Source organism: Cyrtonyx montezumae, unplaced genomic scaffold, assembly GCF_038088225.1.
Source record: "Cyrtonyx montezumae isolate F1298 unplaced genomic scaffold, pur_monq_1.0 scaffold_10, whole genome shotgun sequence".
In the NCBI taxonomy this organism is placed as follows: Eukaryota; Metazoa; Chordata; class Aves; order Galliformes; family Odontophoridae; genus Cyrtonyx; species Cyrtonyx montezumae.
The window spans coordinates 24,514,571-24,529,788 of NW_027071826.1; the positions used below are offsets into that span (position 1 = coordinate 24,514,571).

Here is a 15,218-nt window from a genome sequence, read left to right on the forward strand (position 1 = left end):
AAGTTTATAGGATATCACAGTCTTTTTCTAAAATAGTCAGAGATCCCATATTTTTTAATGATTTTTTAATGAAATGCCAAAACCATCACAGGATTACTACAGACAGACATATCAAATACTGCAAGAGGTAAAACACAAGTAAATAATGTGCAAAGAATCACAATTAAAAGGAATGACATCAGCAATCAATACAGAGCAGAATATCGGACCAGCTTTTATTTTTGTAAAATCTAATCAGCAACTGAAAGGGTCTGAATATTTGAGTCAGTTCTGTAGTCTAAGATAACACGCTACAGAGAAAGCAAAACACTGCCACAAGACCTCATGAGAGAAGGCACAGGAGAGGCAGCTAATTACATGTGTCAAGATTGACTTGAAGTAACTAAATAAGCAAACCAAGTTTTGAAGCACATCATTTACGTGCTTACAGATTCAACTACGCTTGAAATTTAATTTATGCCCATCTTACCAGTGTAAAACCTGGACACGTATGATTCAAATGTTCCTAATGTAAGCGGATACTTTTTTCTTCTTCTTCTTTTTTAATCTTTCAGAGTTTCCACAAGGAAAATCAACTACTGAAAAATGTATGAAAGATTATTTGGATTACAGGGAGAATCTGTGTCCCACAGAAGTCAGTAACACAGAATTCCTTAGTGTGAAGAATCTCCCAGTGTAGTTAAGATTTATGTTTAGGATGCCTATACTTAATATAGTGTAGATAAAAAGGCTTAAATGCCAACTCAAACATCTAATTGTAGACAGAAACTCATTGCCCGAAGGCATATTCTTTTACTTCCACACAGCAACAAAAGAATAAATATCACAGAAAATAAAGCAGTAAGATAACAAAACCAGAAGGGCCATGCAGTTTGAAGACCAAAGTCTTCCCTCCTTCAGAATAGTATCTTTACGCTTAAATTCCACGTTGCTGCACTGTAATAGGAATATGCACTCATGAATTTAATTTATCTTGATCGTTTGCATCCCCTGGCAAATCGAGCTCCGGAGTTTTACACAAAGACCTCAGTTACCTTGTGTCCTGTCTGAGGCTATTATAATGTAAGGCAGCCAAGAAATGAGCCTAAGGGTCATGTAATCCATTATCCAATAAACTGAACTGCTTAATGATTGAACATTATCCAATAACAAATTAATTGGTTCATGATCCATTACAGTCAGAGTATACGTGTATCTTTAATTTATTGAAAAAAGAACACAAAAATACACTGCAGTTACATAACGGAATTTTCTACTTAAGGCTTTGCAAAGGTTAAGGTCGTTTGTGTAGTTAAGCAAGTAAAAAGCTGAACCAAAATTTACAGAAATTATAGCGTTGTAAATGTCATTTCTTAAGCAGGACTTACATCTTGGCATACTTCTCATCATTCTGCTTGGCTGGACAGGCTGTTTTCCATTCTTGACCTTAAAACAGGGCACATTTGAAAGATGCACTTTGTCCCTTCTTGCTTGATAATGTTACAATTCAGTAGTTAAATATCATCTATCATCTTTTGCATAATTGAATCCATTTGGACGTGGCCAAATAATGATTTGAAAACCAGTAAATATCACAATCAAACTGTGATAAATAACTCCTAGAAAAGCTCTTTAAAAAAAAAATGTCCTCAGTATTCACACCATTAAGCAGCAGGACTCCTGCACAACTCGCATCAAAAGATCACTTCATCGGTAAGTTTGTGACAAACTTCAAGCTGGAGGTGCTGGCAATCGTCGCACTATTTCCATTGCAATCTTTAGATATGCTTTAGCCTGTGAAAACAGAAACGAATATTTAGAACTTCTCAGTATGAAAGAATGCTTTATGTCTTGTTAGGTATGACTTTTCACATTCATTCAAAGAAAAACATGCTCTAGCTAGCTTTGCGTTGAAGAAAACGGTACACTAATACATAAAATAAGTACAAGCATTATTTAAAACATCAGAGTGAATAAAACTTCAATATCATTTTTAGAATAGAATTTGACTTAATCTGTCTTCAGCAGCAAATAATCAACATTTTTCAGGAGGTGAGGTGCTGAAAAGGAAAGAGGCTCTAGTAGTCCCACAGGTCCTATTAGATATAAACACCCTTCACCTCACAGACAGATACACTGTACACAGGATTGAGACAGAATCAGAAAAAATAATAGCATTCCAATAAAAAATTATGATAATTTATTCATTATGCACTTAAAAAAAATAAAAAAAACAGTTTCAAGAGACTGGAACAGGTAGCAAAAAAAAGCAGACTCTCACACCAACCTGAGACATGCTGTAGGATGCTGTAGGTAGGAGGGCAGAACTCAAAGCTGCAAGAGTATCAGAAGTGACCCAATTCAAGCTTGTCTCTCTTTTAACCACTCTGACAAAATGGCACAGCTGGGACTATAATCAATCTAACATCAAATATTCATAAACTGACTGCCAGAAGATGTATATAAAAACACAAGCTTTAATGCAGCATAAACTACAAAATGAAACCCAGTTAACTTCTTTATCAAACTCAGCAACTCACAGATGAAATTGAACATTTGTTTTAGAAAGGTCTCTGATCTCGATATAAAGATTTTAATGGGAAACAGTATGTGTGTGGGTTATTTGTGTGGGGCATGTGTGTACCATATGCATGTACATGATATATATTACATCACATATGCTCTTCAGAGATTACTTCCATTGTTCAAATGGACACCTTATCTATAATTTGAATTTGTCATGCCTCAATTTCCAGCTGGTGCATTGTGTTTTCCTAGTAAAATAGAAGATTCCCCTGCTATTCAGCCTGCTTCCACTTCGTTAGACAGTAACCAAGGTAATTCTTCACCTTCTCAAATAAGCTTGCATTTGGAGCTCCTCTTACTTGGCTCTGTGATTTAGATCCAGGAGTCCTGATGAGCCATTAATATAGCAAATCAGCTGACAAACAGATGAGGTTAGAGCTCAAGGGACAGGAAAAGAGAGTCTGTGTGCTGCTCACACCAGCTGCCCAGGCACAGTAACAGCCACTTTTTACAGGCAGCCCTGCACGCTCCCTCTCTTCCAAGCTTTGCTCCTCACCTGTCAGTTTTCTCACTCCCAGATTCTGAGACTCTTCATACTAAAATCAAATAATTCTTGAGTTTGTAAGGAATGCAGGTACCATCTACTTGCAGATAACAGAACACATCAAACGCATTATGACCATAGCAGAGTAACTGAAGGCCTTAATCCTGAAATGCTCTGGACACACAAGTTACCCATGCAAGCAGCTACATCAAAGTCCAGGGAGCAATCTATATTTGTTACTCATGTGATTTAAGCCTGTGCTCAGCTTCATGTCCTGTAGCTGTACAATGACAAAGCCAAGACTTATTTTAAATAAGAGCTATAAGAGATTCTGATATATGGCCAAAAAGGTACTATTTCCTATTCTGAAGTTCATTTTTTCTCCCCTCTTGTAAACCAACTTTGAATATTAATACTGACCATTAAATAGATTAAAAACATGGTTCTAATAACATGATGATTATGGATAGAATGTCTTCAGAAAACTGGTACCATTCACGTTTATTTTCTCCACAGACTTACACTATAATGACCTACTTATTTAGGACAAACTACATGTCAGAGGATTCTATAAAACCATTAAGCAGCATATCAACGCTTACAAAGCAGTGCTAAATCCAGGCAATACACAGACAACTGAAGATTCTTCATGAGGGAGTCTGAAGAATTAAATTTTGCTCAACCTTTTGTATCATGGATAAGACAGCTCTTGTTTCAGAGTAGCTTTTACACCCCTCAGTACATAAATTGACAAAACATCTACAAGTGAATTATTCTGTATTAAGAAGTTGATTATTCATGGTTAAATGGCACAAATTAAAAAAAATAATAATACTATTTCTTCATTTACTCTGGGAACGTTATATATTCTTAAAAACAACCTATACTTCCTCATGGCTATTTAGATAATACCAATTCATCCCAGGGAATAAAAAGAAGCATGATTATTACTAAGAGAGTTATGTTGTTAAAATCTGCAGGATATCATGAAGATGTATACACAATAGATGACTTGAGAAGCGTGGAACAGATAGTGCACAATGGGGACAATACTGCAGCTAAAACTGAAATGGGTGTTACAAATTTGGTCATTTTAAAATCTCCTGTTGTTTGATTTCACTACATTCTTTCTCCTTATTTCTCTTTCTTTCAATTTCTGTGATGTCATTCTGATCTACCTGATCACCTGTAAAGTAACAGATATGGTGTTTGCAGGGTCCTTCACTAGAAAGCACAGTGGAAATCTCAGTCACCTATGTACAAAATATAATATTGATAAAATAATGATGTTAGCTTAAAAAGACAGCACCTAGAATCTTACAATATTATTATTCTGAATCACATTATGATAGAACAAATACCCAGGGATCCAAGACCAATGATCACAACAGAACCTATCTGAAAAATTAGAAGAAAAATTTCAAGTGAGACATGAGAGTAAACACTGGGTTTTAGTTTCTGAAGAACAGAACAAAAAGCTTTCATTCTAAAGTTCAGAAAACATCAGTAAAAGGTTTGCCCTTGTGAAATGATAATTCACAACAGACAGGTTACATTTTTTAAGTAGAAAATGAACAAGGAAAGCAAAAAATATCATTAGGCTGACAGAGCTAAGGACAAATAGAATGAAATTTAAAACACTGGTCAAGAAAAAAAATAAAAATAGATCTTTTCAATTCTGTAGCTATTGGCACAGCTACAAAGCTTCAGACCAAACATTCAGCCAACTCAGCAGCCTTCCTTCAACTGTGGCTAATAGCAGGAGCCTACAGAAGACAAAGACTAGGACAACCAAAGGATACATCCTTAGGGTTCTCTGAGGTTTCTAACCATTTGTGACTCAAGAACCTCATCAGTAATATGTCTGTGTATAATTGCTCTTAAATCGATTTATCTTAAAATAATTAGCCTTATGATGCTTTGCACTCCTGACCGTGGTGCTACTGAGCATTGAGCTGACTTTTTCATAGAACTGCTGTAACTTCAAGGTTTTTATGCTGAGAGCTCATTACTGTTTATGGAAAGCTGTATTTTCTCCCACATACATAAATCTGTGGCAAGAATCTATGCTACAGTTGTGTAATTCAAAGCAGCCCTATAGGTATAACTGCAGTGCAGTTGGGTAACACTGCCGTGTCAATGTGAAACGCCCCGCACACTAAGCTCTGGGTGGTCTAGCTACTCCCCAGCTAGAAATTCACATAAACAGGATAATGGATCAGTTTGGAACAACAGATCAACTCGAAAAAAAGGTGACTGACCGAAGTTAAGCTGCCTCTGCAATTAAGTGTTTACACTAATTGGTGCTGGAGTGCCCCAGGTGGGAATTTTGGACTATCTTGAAGAGTCCCACAGGCAGCTCCCCCTCAGCACAGATCAATTCATAGGTTTTAATGAGTCAATTAACTACCTAAATGGAAAACCTGGCCCCTTTCTGAGAGTACTCTGGCAGTTTCTGCTCCAGAATTGACCGTATTGTGCATAGATAAACACACATCAGAAATTGCTCCTGCAGCTGCAGAAATGTTAATAGAGGACAGTGGGTTTATATGCAGTTACGATAGGAGATGTTTAGCACCCAGACCAAGTTAGTCAACAATGGATCATACGTATGGTGAAGTAGTCACATAGATCAACGACTAGCTCCACTGTTGAAGTCAAACAGTGGATCTGGGAGGCTCATTTGCACCAGATGAAAACACCATGCAGAACAACTTCCATAACCATCCAGGCAGCAACCAGATATCGTTCTTGGGAGATCAGATTCCTTAAGCACTATGCTATGCCAAGACCCCAATAAACTTGATGCTTCTCCCTCCGAAACAATGTTCAAGAGTGTTTGGGCAAGTACTTCATATTTATGTAAGCCAACTTCCATTTGCCATTTATCTGATCTGTCATGCAGTAACAGGAGTCTCCTGTCTCAACTCTTTGCAAACCAGCACGCCACTATTACCTACTCCTACTATCAGCATTGTTTTTTGGATTTTTTTTTTAATCTTTATTTTGTTTTGTTCTCCTCCCCTCCCCCAGTAGCTACTTCATGCATTAAACAGAACAGCCTCTCACACATTTTGCTACAAGGATTCCACCAGTAATCTATCTTTGACAAAATTAACATTTTCAAGCCTTTGAACAAATCACTGAACTATGAGTTGAGGACCTGTCTACTTGCAGTAGCATACATCAATGTACAAGAAAGGTCTAGAGGGAATCTCAGTAATCTGCTCCCGAACACATCAATACACCTTTTGTTAAATAAACAAAACTCTGTATATTGAGCCTTTCATCCTACTCACGATCTATTTAATGCAGCATCTGTACACAAATAATAGAGGCTGGTTCCACTATTTACTCCATCACTACTAAGCAAAAGAAGATAGACTGAAGCCAGAAATGGAGAAGGATCTTCATTTCCTTTTTGGTTGTCAAGACAAAAGAGAATGAGTTCTTAGTCATCACTGACAACTATTTTCATTTTTATAGGATAAAGGTGAAGTACACACACAACAGTTTTTCCATTTACAGTCTGGAAGCTCTAAAGGAATGGTTTATAAACTTTTTATTTATTATTTTTTTCCCTCCTTGACAACATGAAGTGAAGAGGCACACAGGGAACTGATGCTCTAAAAGCAGACCAGATTCCTTTGTTACAAATGCTGAAGAGGCTGAATCTGAGAGCAGCACTGGCAAGAGTAGAGGTAGAGACAGAAGGTCACGTTCAGAGTAAAAAGAGCTAATAATGGTCACATGAGACTACTTGCCTCCCAAAAACTTCTACAAAAAGTGTTAGAAAAGACTGCAGCATTCCTTAGATAACAACACTTCTTAGGACTGAGAGGGTGCAATGGATGAAGTCACTAAAGATATCTTAGATCTTGGGGTAGGAATTGGAGAACTTGTAATGAACTTCATCGTGAGAAGGACTGAAGAGTCCTACTTTGCCTACATAATCAGAATGTCCCAATTCATTACTCTGTCATGGAATAACAGACATACAGTAGAATCAAAATGCAAGTGATCTTTTTATTACGTCTATCTGATTAAGCCCTATAGTAACCCTAGAGAAATGTTAGCCTTTCAGTTATATTGAAATTCCTTTCAGGTATTTATTTCTTGAAAATCTTACCCATGAGGTATGTATGCATCACTCCTAAGGAAACTGCAAAATGATCTTACAGCTTATAGCTGACTGTTCTGTTTCCATGGATTGCCTTGGCTTGACCTGCTAATTTGCCTTGCGGTTCATTTTCACTGGAGTATAGATTTCAGGCTGCAAACACTTCAGTGTTTAGCACAAGGGCCACACAACCACAGAATACAATTTACCCATCAATAAAACCAAAATAGGAAAGAGCTAGTATCATATTCATCTTCTCCTGAACCACTGCATGCCAGCAACTCCAAAAGAGTATACTGATCCCATGACTCGTTTGTGGGCCGAGTACACCAAAGAGCATAAATCCACACAGTGACATCTTTCTAAACTCTATTAAAGGATTCCAACACTTAAAATGCTTTGTCTAACTCAGCAATCAAAAAAAAAATCTATGTGGGCACTGACTGTCTGGAACAGTGAATGCTACTACAGCGCTACAAAGGAGGATACAATATTTAAGTCTACACAGCTCAGATGTCAGGGGCGTGTACTGTAATCATTGCTAAAGAAAACTAGCAACCTTAGGCAACAAACATCTAATCAGATAGTGGCCGATACAAAGACAAATATAAGACTTGGCTACTGTCTAAATGATGACAATGCTTGGTTATATCTTACTGGAAAAAGAATGTATCTCTCTCTTTGTTCAACCACAATCCATTTTCAGTCTTATAAGATCCTTTAGCTTTAGCTTTCATGGAAATTACTTAACTCTGACACAACTCCAACCTCCAGCGTGCCTGGAGCTGCCCACTGAGATCTCTATTTTACAGCGGTCAGCTCAGGAAGCACTAAAAACATAACAATAAACACAACTTCAAACAAGCTTCCACTTCAGACAAAAACTTCACGATACTCAGAAATTTTTGGTTGCTACAAGAAACACTGAATCTTTTCCACTCTGACTTCCTCTTGGCAGTTCTCTATGATGAGATTCCTCTCTGGGTGAACTGGCAACTTCTGTCAAGCAGCAATGAAACCCAGAAAGGCGACTTATTGAAAATATAAAAGTTAATCCATAAATTACAACCACAATGTAGGAGATGAGTTAAGTGAAGTGGATGTTTCCTGATTTAAAAAAAAAAAAAAAGCCATAGTATTCATAGGCCATGGAAATTTCCTGTTAATCCTATTTATATACAAGCAATTGCGAAAGTTAAGCCTTTCTCTGATGGAGCCTCAGCTGTGAAGCACTGCTAGCCTCAAGGTACCATTATGTATATACATTACTCAGATGCCTTTATTTATAACAAAAAAGACATCCTGCCTAGAAAACATTGTTAAGTAGAATAGTGCAATTCAAATGTAATACAGTAGCATCCTTCAAACAGACTATCCTAACACTCAGCACTTTCTTCAGCAAAATGTGTAAATGAGGGTCTGATGATGTACTACCTGCACCCTGAACGAAGGATTCAAACCTACATATACCAAATGTTACTGTGAACATTCAGAGGAAGCCTGGATGATGGTAAGGCATAGTATAAATCACATCAAGCAGTCTTCAGGGCTTGCTTTTCTCAACGATATCATGGCCTGGACAGACCTCTCTTTAAATGAGATTACTGATGACAGCTAAACAAAAGCAAACAATTTGCTACCACTATTCTATTTTTTTTTCTAACTTCTTACTGAAGAGCTTTACACATTGTGCATTTTTACTCTACTCACACTTAATCCTTGCAAAGAATTCTAAAAAAGAAGTTTTTATGAATATAAATTTCAACTGGCCCTTCGAATAATATCAAACTCAGGTCTTTAACATTTCAAATATATTTGACTGCTGATGCATAGTGCCCCTGCTTTCCACCTTCTGGGCTTCTTCCCTTCTCTTACAGAACTCTGTGCCATTCACTGGCCTCAAATTCTTTCACCAGTTCATATCAATGATTTTCAAGGGGGCTGAACACATTACACATAGTTAAATGTGAACTATGAAGTAAGAAGTAAGTGGGGTTTTTTCTGTCATACATGGGTCTTTATGACAAGCTGCATAGGACCTTTCCAGCAACAAGTCTTAGATTCCTTTCTCCAGGACAAGTTTTTTTTGTTCTCATACCCAAGTCAAATTTCTCACCAAAATGCAAGCAAGCTCGCACGTATCTCCAAAAGGCTGATCAGTCTGGGGTCTGGCCATCCTAGCAGCATCACACTAATGGAATTTACTCTCTCCTATACTTTCCCAACGTGCACTACTTCACTTTATGAGGCTGAACTCAGAGTATCTTTTCCTTAATAGATTCCAGATGTTTTCTGTAACAATTTGTAGCATGAAAACACTATGGAGCTGACTGAACAAATGTATTCATTCTGTTTATATTTTCTGCCATGAGAGCCTACCATCTCTTTCATAGTGGAAGAAGGTGACATATAAATTTCATCCTGTCATGACTTCTCTGCTGCCTTGAATACGACATCCCTCTTGAATCTTAGAGGTGCATCACCTCTCTACAATTCTTTTTTGTTGTTGTTTTGTTTTTTTTATATCACCTCACTCCTAAGCCCAAACTACATACCCTACTCAGACTCGAGCACATCTCCTCCCTGAAAAGTCTACTTCACAAAGACTCCCTAGTTTTTAAAAGGCAAATGGTTACACTGGTACATGGAATTTGCTTGAGTTACTTTTTGACTTTGGGGTAGGTGGTGGTTTGGCACCTGACACAGATAGTTACCCTGTCTCTTCTGGCATGGCATGAGCCATTGAGGCTGTGAGATATCCAAGAGATTTCAGCCTGGATGTGCTCACAAGACAATCACCCCAAACCTCCTTGAGTTTTTTGCTCACAGACGGAAAACCTTTTAGGATCTACTTAAGTTTTCCCCACGGTTGATGGGGAGTTCAACAGGAATTTTTGACAATTAATTTTGTGGACAAGTAATTCCAGCAGAATTAATCATGGTTTTTTGTTTGTTTGTTTGATCTCTCACTGTGCTTCTAGTCCTCTCACCTCTTTTAAGCCTCCATTTTGCTGTTGGTTTCTTTTTGCAATCCTTAGTGGGTTCTCAGACATCTGAGCACTAAAAATGCCTACCTGGCTTCAGTGATTATTATTTTGTTTTCCCTATGCTATGTTTCCCATTTTAACTATGTTCTTGATTTTTTTTTTTTTTTTAAACTAGATATACTGTCCAGAGACTCTCCTATGTTTGGATGAGCAAACATCAAAGCCCAAGCCAGCCAATCCACCTCCTCAACTAAGAGCGGAAGGAAACGTTCCCAAGCCTCTCAATTACATCCAGAAGGGTCTGGTAAGCCCTTGCTGTTGATTTAAGTACGAAAGATTAGCTCCTTGCAGAGGATCTTAGATCACAACCAATTGCTGCTGTCTGCTATCTTTCTTTTAGATTAGCCTCTGTTATTTAGGCTAATATGCAAGTACAGCAATATTCAATTTTCACAGCGCATTTCTACAGCAGATAAAGTTTTTCCAATAAAGTTTCCAATAAAAATTTTAAATATATATAAAAAAAGCCTTAATTTAAACAACTAAGCTGACAGAAACACATTAATGTGGATAATAATAAGAGCAAAATAAATTTGCTAATATTCTTTATTTCTCCTTGAGGACATTACCCCTTGGGGACTCAAGCTTTAGCAAAATAGAATTTGGGCCATTAAGCCCTCAAATCTTTCAGTTATACATACAACCCTTTCCACAATAAGTAAGATGAATCCTAAGTACCCTGTAGATTCTGAAGGAGAAGTTTCAAAGCTGAAACATCCACAATTCTACAAGTAATTTTATTTCTTCTGGAAGAGTTATTTTGGTTGTTACTAATTTCCTTGCCAGTTTTGTATAAAGGCAGTTTTCTTCCTCCACTAACTGCATCTAAGCAAGCTAAACTTTAAAGAATCTAAACTGTTTTGCTTATACAATTTAAAAATCCTAGTGGAAATTGAGAGCTATGCTTTTGCATGTCAGCAAGACAAGGTGAACTCAGTGGTATGTAAGCAAAAAAAAAAGTGCTAGCTAACATTAAAGAAACATCCTTTATTCTTGACAGAACTTAAAAGGTGTGACAGCATGCTGGGTTTCTGAGAAGTCAGTCATTATCCTTATCCCCCCACTGTCTTACTTAACTAGATATTATTTCAGTTCCGTGAACCCTGTATTTCATTTTTAAGTGTGTTCCAACAAAGACAACAAGAGAATTCTCTATATAAAAATCTGTAAATTTTAGGGATGAGTGCAGAGATAATTTCAGCAGCTCAGAGCACATTGTTCTCTATCTGAATAACTATGATTGTTCATGCATGAATAGCCACAATTTTAGTTTATTTGAGAAACATGGTGATGGGTGTTATGCATTAAAGATTAGAATCTGACCTTATAAGACCTCTCCCACCATCAGTTATGTGCTAAGAATTTCATTATTCTTTTAAAATATAAATGAACAACAATTACTTTCTCTGTCCTCATATGAGAAGTAAATCAGCGATAAGGGGAAATTCTTTTTCACACTGTGAAGATTAGTTATGTCTAAAAGAAATTAAAAAAAAAATCAAGCTCATTCTCTGAGGGGAATGATTATCTCACAGACACAATGGCAAAGAAGAATATTAAAAGTTTTCCCCAGAGTCACACATATTTGTCAATCTTTATTCCTCTCCATATTTAACTTAATTGCCACAAATGGTGCTTATAACCCCTCCTTTCATTACCAAGAACAGTCCAAGAAGGAACAGATGGCAACCCTACAGATTCTCTTGTCTTTTTTAATTTTCAGAATGCTGTCCTGCACATATGTATGTAAGCTCAGACTCCCACAGGCTACAGACTCCTGGTTAATACAGATTTCAGATATTGTGAGTGTTCCATATTGGCATGCTTAACTGTTTTGCATCAACTTTGACCTAAGCTGTGTATCTACTGAAAACCTTAGCACTTCTGATCAAAATTCCCAGATAGAACCTACAGTACTGATTGGAATTTCTCCTTTTCGCAAGGATCTAGAATCAAGATCAGTACATTATTTCACAAACAATTAGCAGAGGTCTTGTCCAGGACTAGCAAAATTATTGCATTCAGTTAGAAATCAGCATACTGTAGTGCTGTTACTCTGTCCAATTAAAAAAAAGTGCTGCAATGTAAGTCACTATTCATCAGTACATTAACAATATTGGATTATTCCCCACCATTATTTTAAAAGAATGGGCAGAAAAAGTTATTTCAGCCTGTATCTAGTAATCATGGTATTAGAATATGTTATCTGTACTTTCTACCTTATCTTTAACCTATCCTAGCATTTATTATCATCAGTAATCACTTTTTTTTTTTTTTTACTTTTTTTCTTTTAAAAAGGTAACATTTAAGCAGCAGCCAATAGTGAGGCTGCAGCATCATTCAGTACGCTGTGCCTACACAATGTGGCAGACAGCATCCTGCCCCTAAAGAGCATTGCAGACAACCTCCAGCAGAGGGGACAGGAAAAATGTTAGCCTCTGAGTGTCAATGAAATTTTATATGCATAACTGCTTTTCCTCACAGGCTTGAATATTTGACTGCCACCATCTCAACAACTCACATTCTCCTTTGTCAATAAAACGTTTGGTAAATGCACAGAAAAATCCATTTCCTGTTGCGTGCAAATTCCTCCACTTCCTGCTGAAAACAACCCAGGTATTGACAATACACAGATTCTGCTTCAAACGTTTTCTGAAAGGAACCTTTGACAGTTTCCAGGCTCCACTACCAAAGGCTCAACCGACAGTTATAGAGGACCTCCACTAGCTGCATGGTCTCATGTGGCTTGACACTGACCTTCCTCCTCTTAGCATATCAGAACCTGAATCAAATCCTTGCTATTCTGAATCTAGCAAAAAAAAAAAAAAAAAAAAAGCACACAAGCAGATCCCATGACCAGCATTCCAAAAAACCAGGAAACATAAGGGCCAAACTCACTTAATGACACAACACTCTTTTACACAACTTCATTTCCCTCAGTTGCATTCAGGCACACATTTGGTTTCAAACAGCAAGAATGAGAAGCATTCTCCATCCACTTTTATGGAGGGTGGCAGTGAGGTGAGGTGCTTTGTGTTACGTTTAGTGCAGTGCACGACTTACGGCATCACTTTGAGGCTGTGAGATCACAACAGGTTGCCCTGAATCACAGGTCTCCCGTACATTAACATGCAGTGGAATATCTCCTGTATCAAAGAGACCAAACATATGTATGTGAAGACCTAAGATATCTTAAATGTTTCATCAAAATAGCCCTAAAGTGACTTGAAAACAAACTCCAGTTCAGACTATTTTTTGAATTACTTATCAAAAACATCAGCATTTAAAATGAAAATTAGCTGCAGAACACTTCCTATATATCCACAGTGTTTAATGAAAGTATATTCTGGCTTTTTCATTCTCTGAATATGACAGAGTACTCTCTGTACTAAACGACAACAGGTTGTTTGCTTTTTTCTCCTGATAACAGAAAAATACAAGCTCAGACACAAACTATTTCGAGTACATGAAGTTTTCTTGAGTGTTAGGCTAAACAGTAAGTTGCATGAGTATTTGCCTATCTCCTCATTATATATTCCTTTCAATGCATTCTAAAGATCTTAACAGCTGTTCAAAGACTTCCTTGAATTCTTAATTTCCAAACAATAACATATGTTATTGTCCTTATTAGGCTCTGGATCCAATTAAAAGGTAGGCAAGCATTGAATTCCTTCTTTCCAACAGAAACCTTTTTTATATTCTTTTATAACAAGCTGGGAACTATCAGAGAGGAAAGGAATGTTCTAAAGGAGAATCAATTAGCAACCCTAGTCCACTCTGAAGCACACTTTCTGAGATACAGTTTTTCAGCCATATGAGAATTTGAAGCTCCCATGTTTAGTTCATTACTACAAAAATAATTAAAGAGGTGAATTGAAAACTAACTTTTTAACGGAAGATATAACTGTATTTTCCATCACAGATTCATTTAGACAGAATAGACTATGCTAGACCATGCTTCCTTCATTTCTGACTTGTCTCAGAAGCTTCAATTTTAATTCACACATTTTAGCAACATTTAATTAGCCTAAACCAAGCCAGTAGTGATTAATGAAAGTTCAATATAGTTGTACAAAGAAACACTTGCAAGAATGGTATAAAAACTGACAGAATTTAGAAATTACAAAGCTAGTTAAGAAAAAAAAAATCAAAACCAAGTAGGTTATATTAAATAAATTAAATAAATAGCAGACAAAAACTGTGGCTCCATAATCACTGAGCAGAATGCTTCAAGAAGTTCAGTTTACTTTATTATTACCATTCATTTGCTTTAAATTTAATTGCTGCTTATTTTTTTCAGTCTTGAATGGATTTCTTTAGGTATAATAAGTAAATAAATAAAGGAGAAATCCTTTAAAATTTTCTTTAAATGTTTTTATTAACAGAGTAACTTCGTAAATCTCCTAGAACTTAGATCTTACAATTATTTTGTACAAAGAGTAATCTTCACTTATTAAATAGACAGAAAACATCACTGATAAAAAAAAAGACATCAAAATTAGAAAAATGAACCACCCTACTACAAAATGGTAGCTTTTCTCTGATCTTCCCAATACTTACAAAGACCTCATGGCACAACAGACACACAAGTCAGAGAAGACAAAGTAACAGGCAAATCCAATTAAAAAAATAAATATCAAAACTTTATACAATAAACAGAAGCATAAAGATTGTAAAAACCAATCTATGCATCTGTTTGGATGATAAGGATTTGAGGAAGACAAAGCTCTGGCACTGTTCATCACTATAGAACACAACAGGAACTTATCAATATATCAGATCTATATTTTTCTAAACTATTTCAGACTGCAAAGAAAGCCTAAGTGCTTAGAAAGTTTCATTTTATTGTAAGAAATAAATAAATCTCAGAGTCACTGCTGGCTCTATTAGCAGGAAGTTTGGAAGTGGAAAAGTCAGCACAGAAAGTATAGCAGTCATTATCTTAGCAGTATCTAAATCAATGGCACATCTTTCTGGTCATAGTTACGGTCACTCAACTGTA

At 36.6% G+C, this 15,218-nt stretch overlaps 1 protein-coding gene across 1 annotated transcript in view; it reads right to left on the bottom strand.

The window, feature by feature from the left end:
* Nucleotides 1–522: 522 nt before the first annotated feature.
* The window catches only part of NUBPL (NUBP iron-sulfur cluster assembly factor, mitochondrial), a 77,178-nt gene continuing 62,482 nt past the window's right edge, over nucleotides 523–15,218 (bottom strand). The window contains exons 10-11 of the mRNA XM_065753753.1: nucleotides 13,280–13,362; nucleotides 523–1,773 (exon numbers count right to left, since the gene is read on the bottom strand). Of these exons, the coding sequence (XP_065609825.1) occupies nucleotides 1,711–1,773; nucleotides 13,280–13,362 (146 nt within the window). The 3' untranslated portion in view covers nucleotides 523–1,710. The remainder of the gene's footprint in view (nucleotides 1,774–13,279; nucleotides 13,363–15,218) is intronic.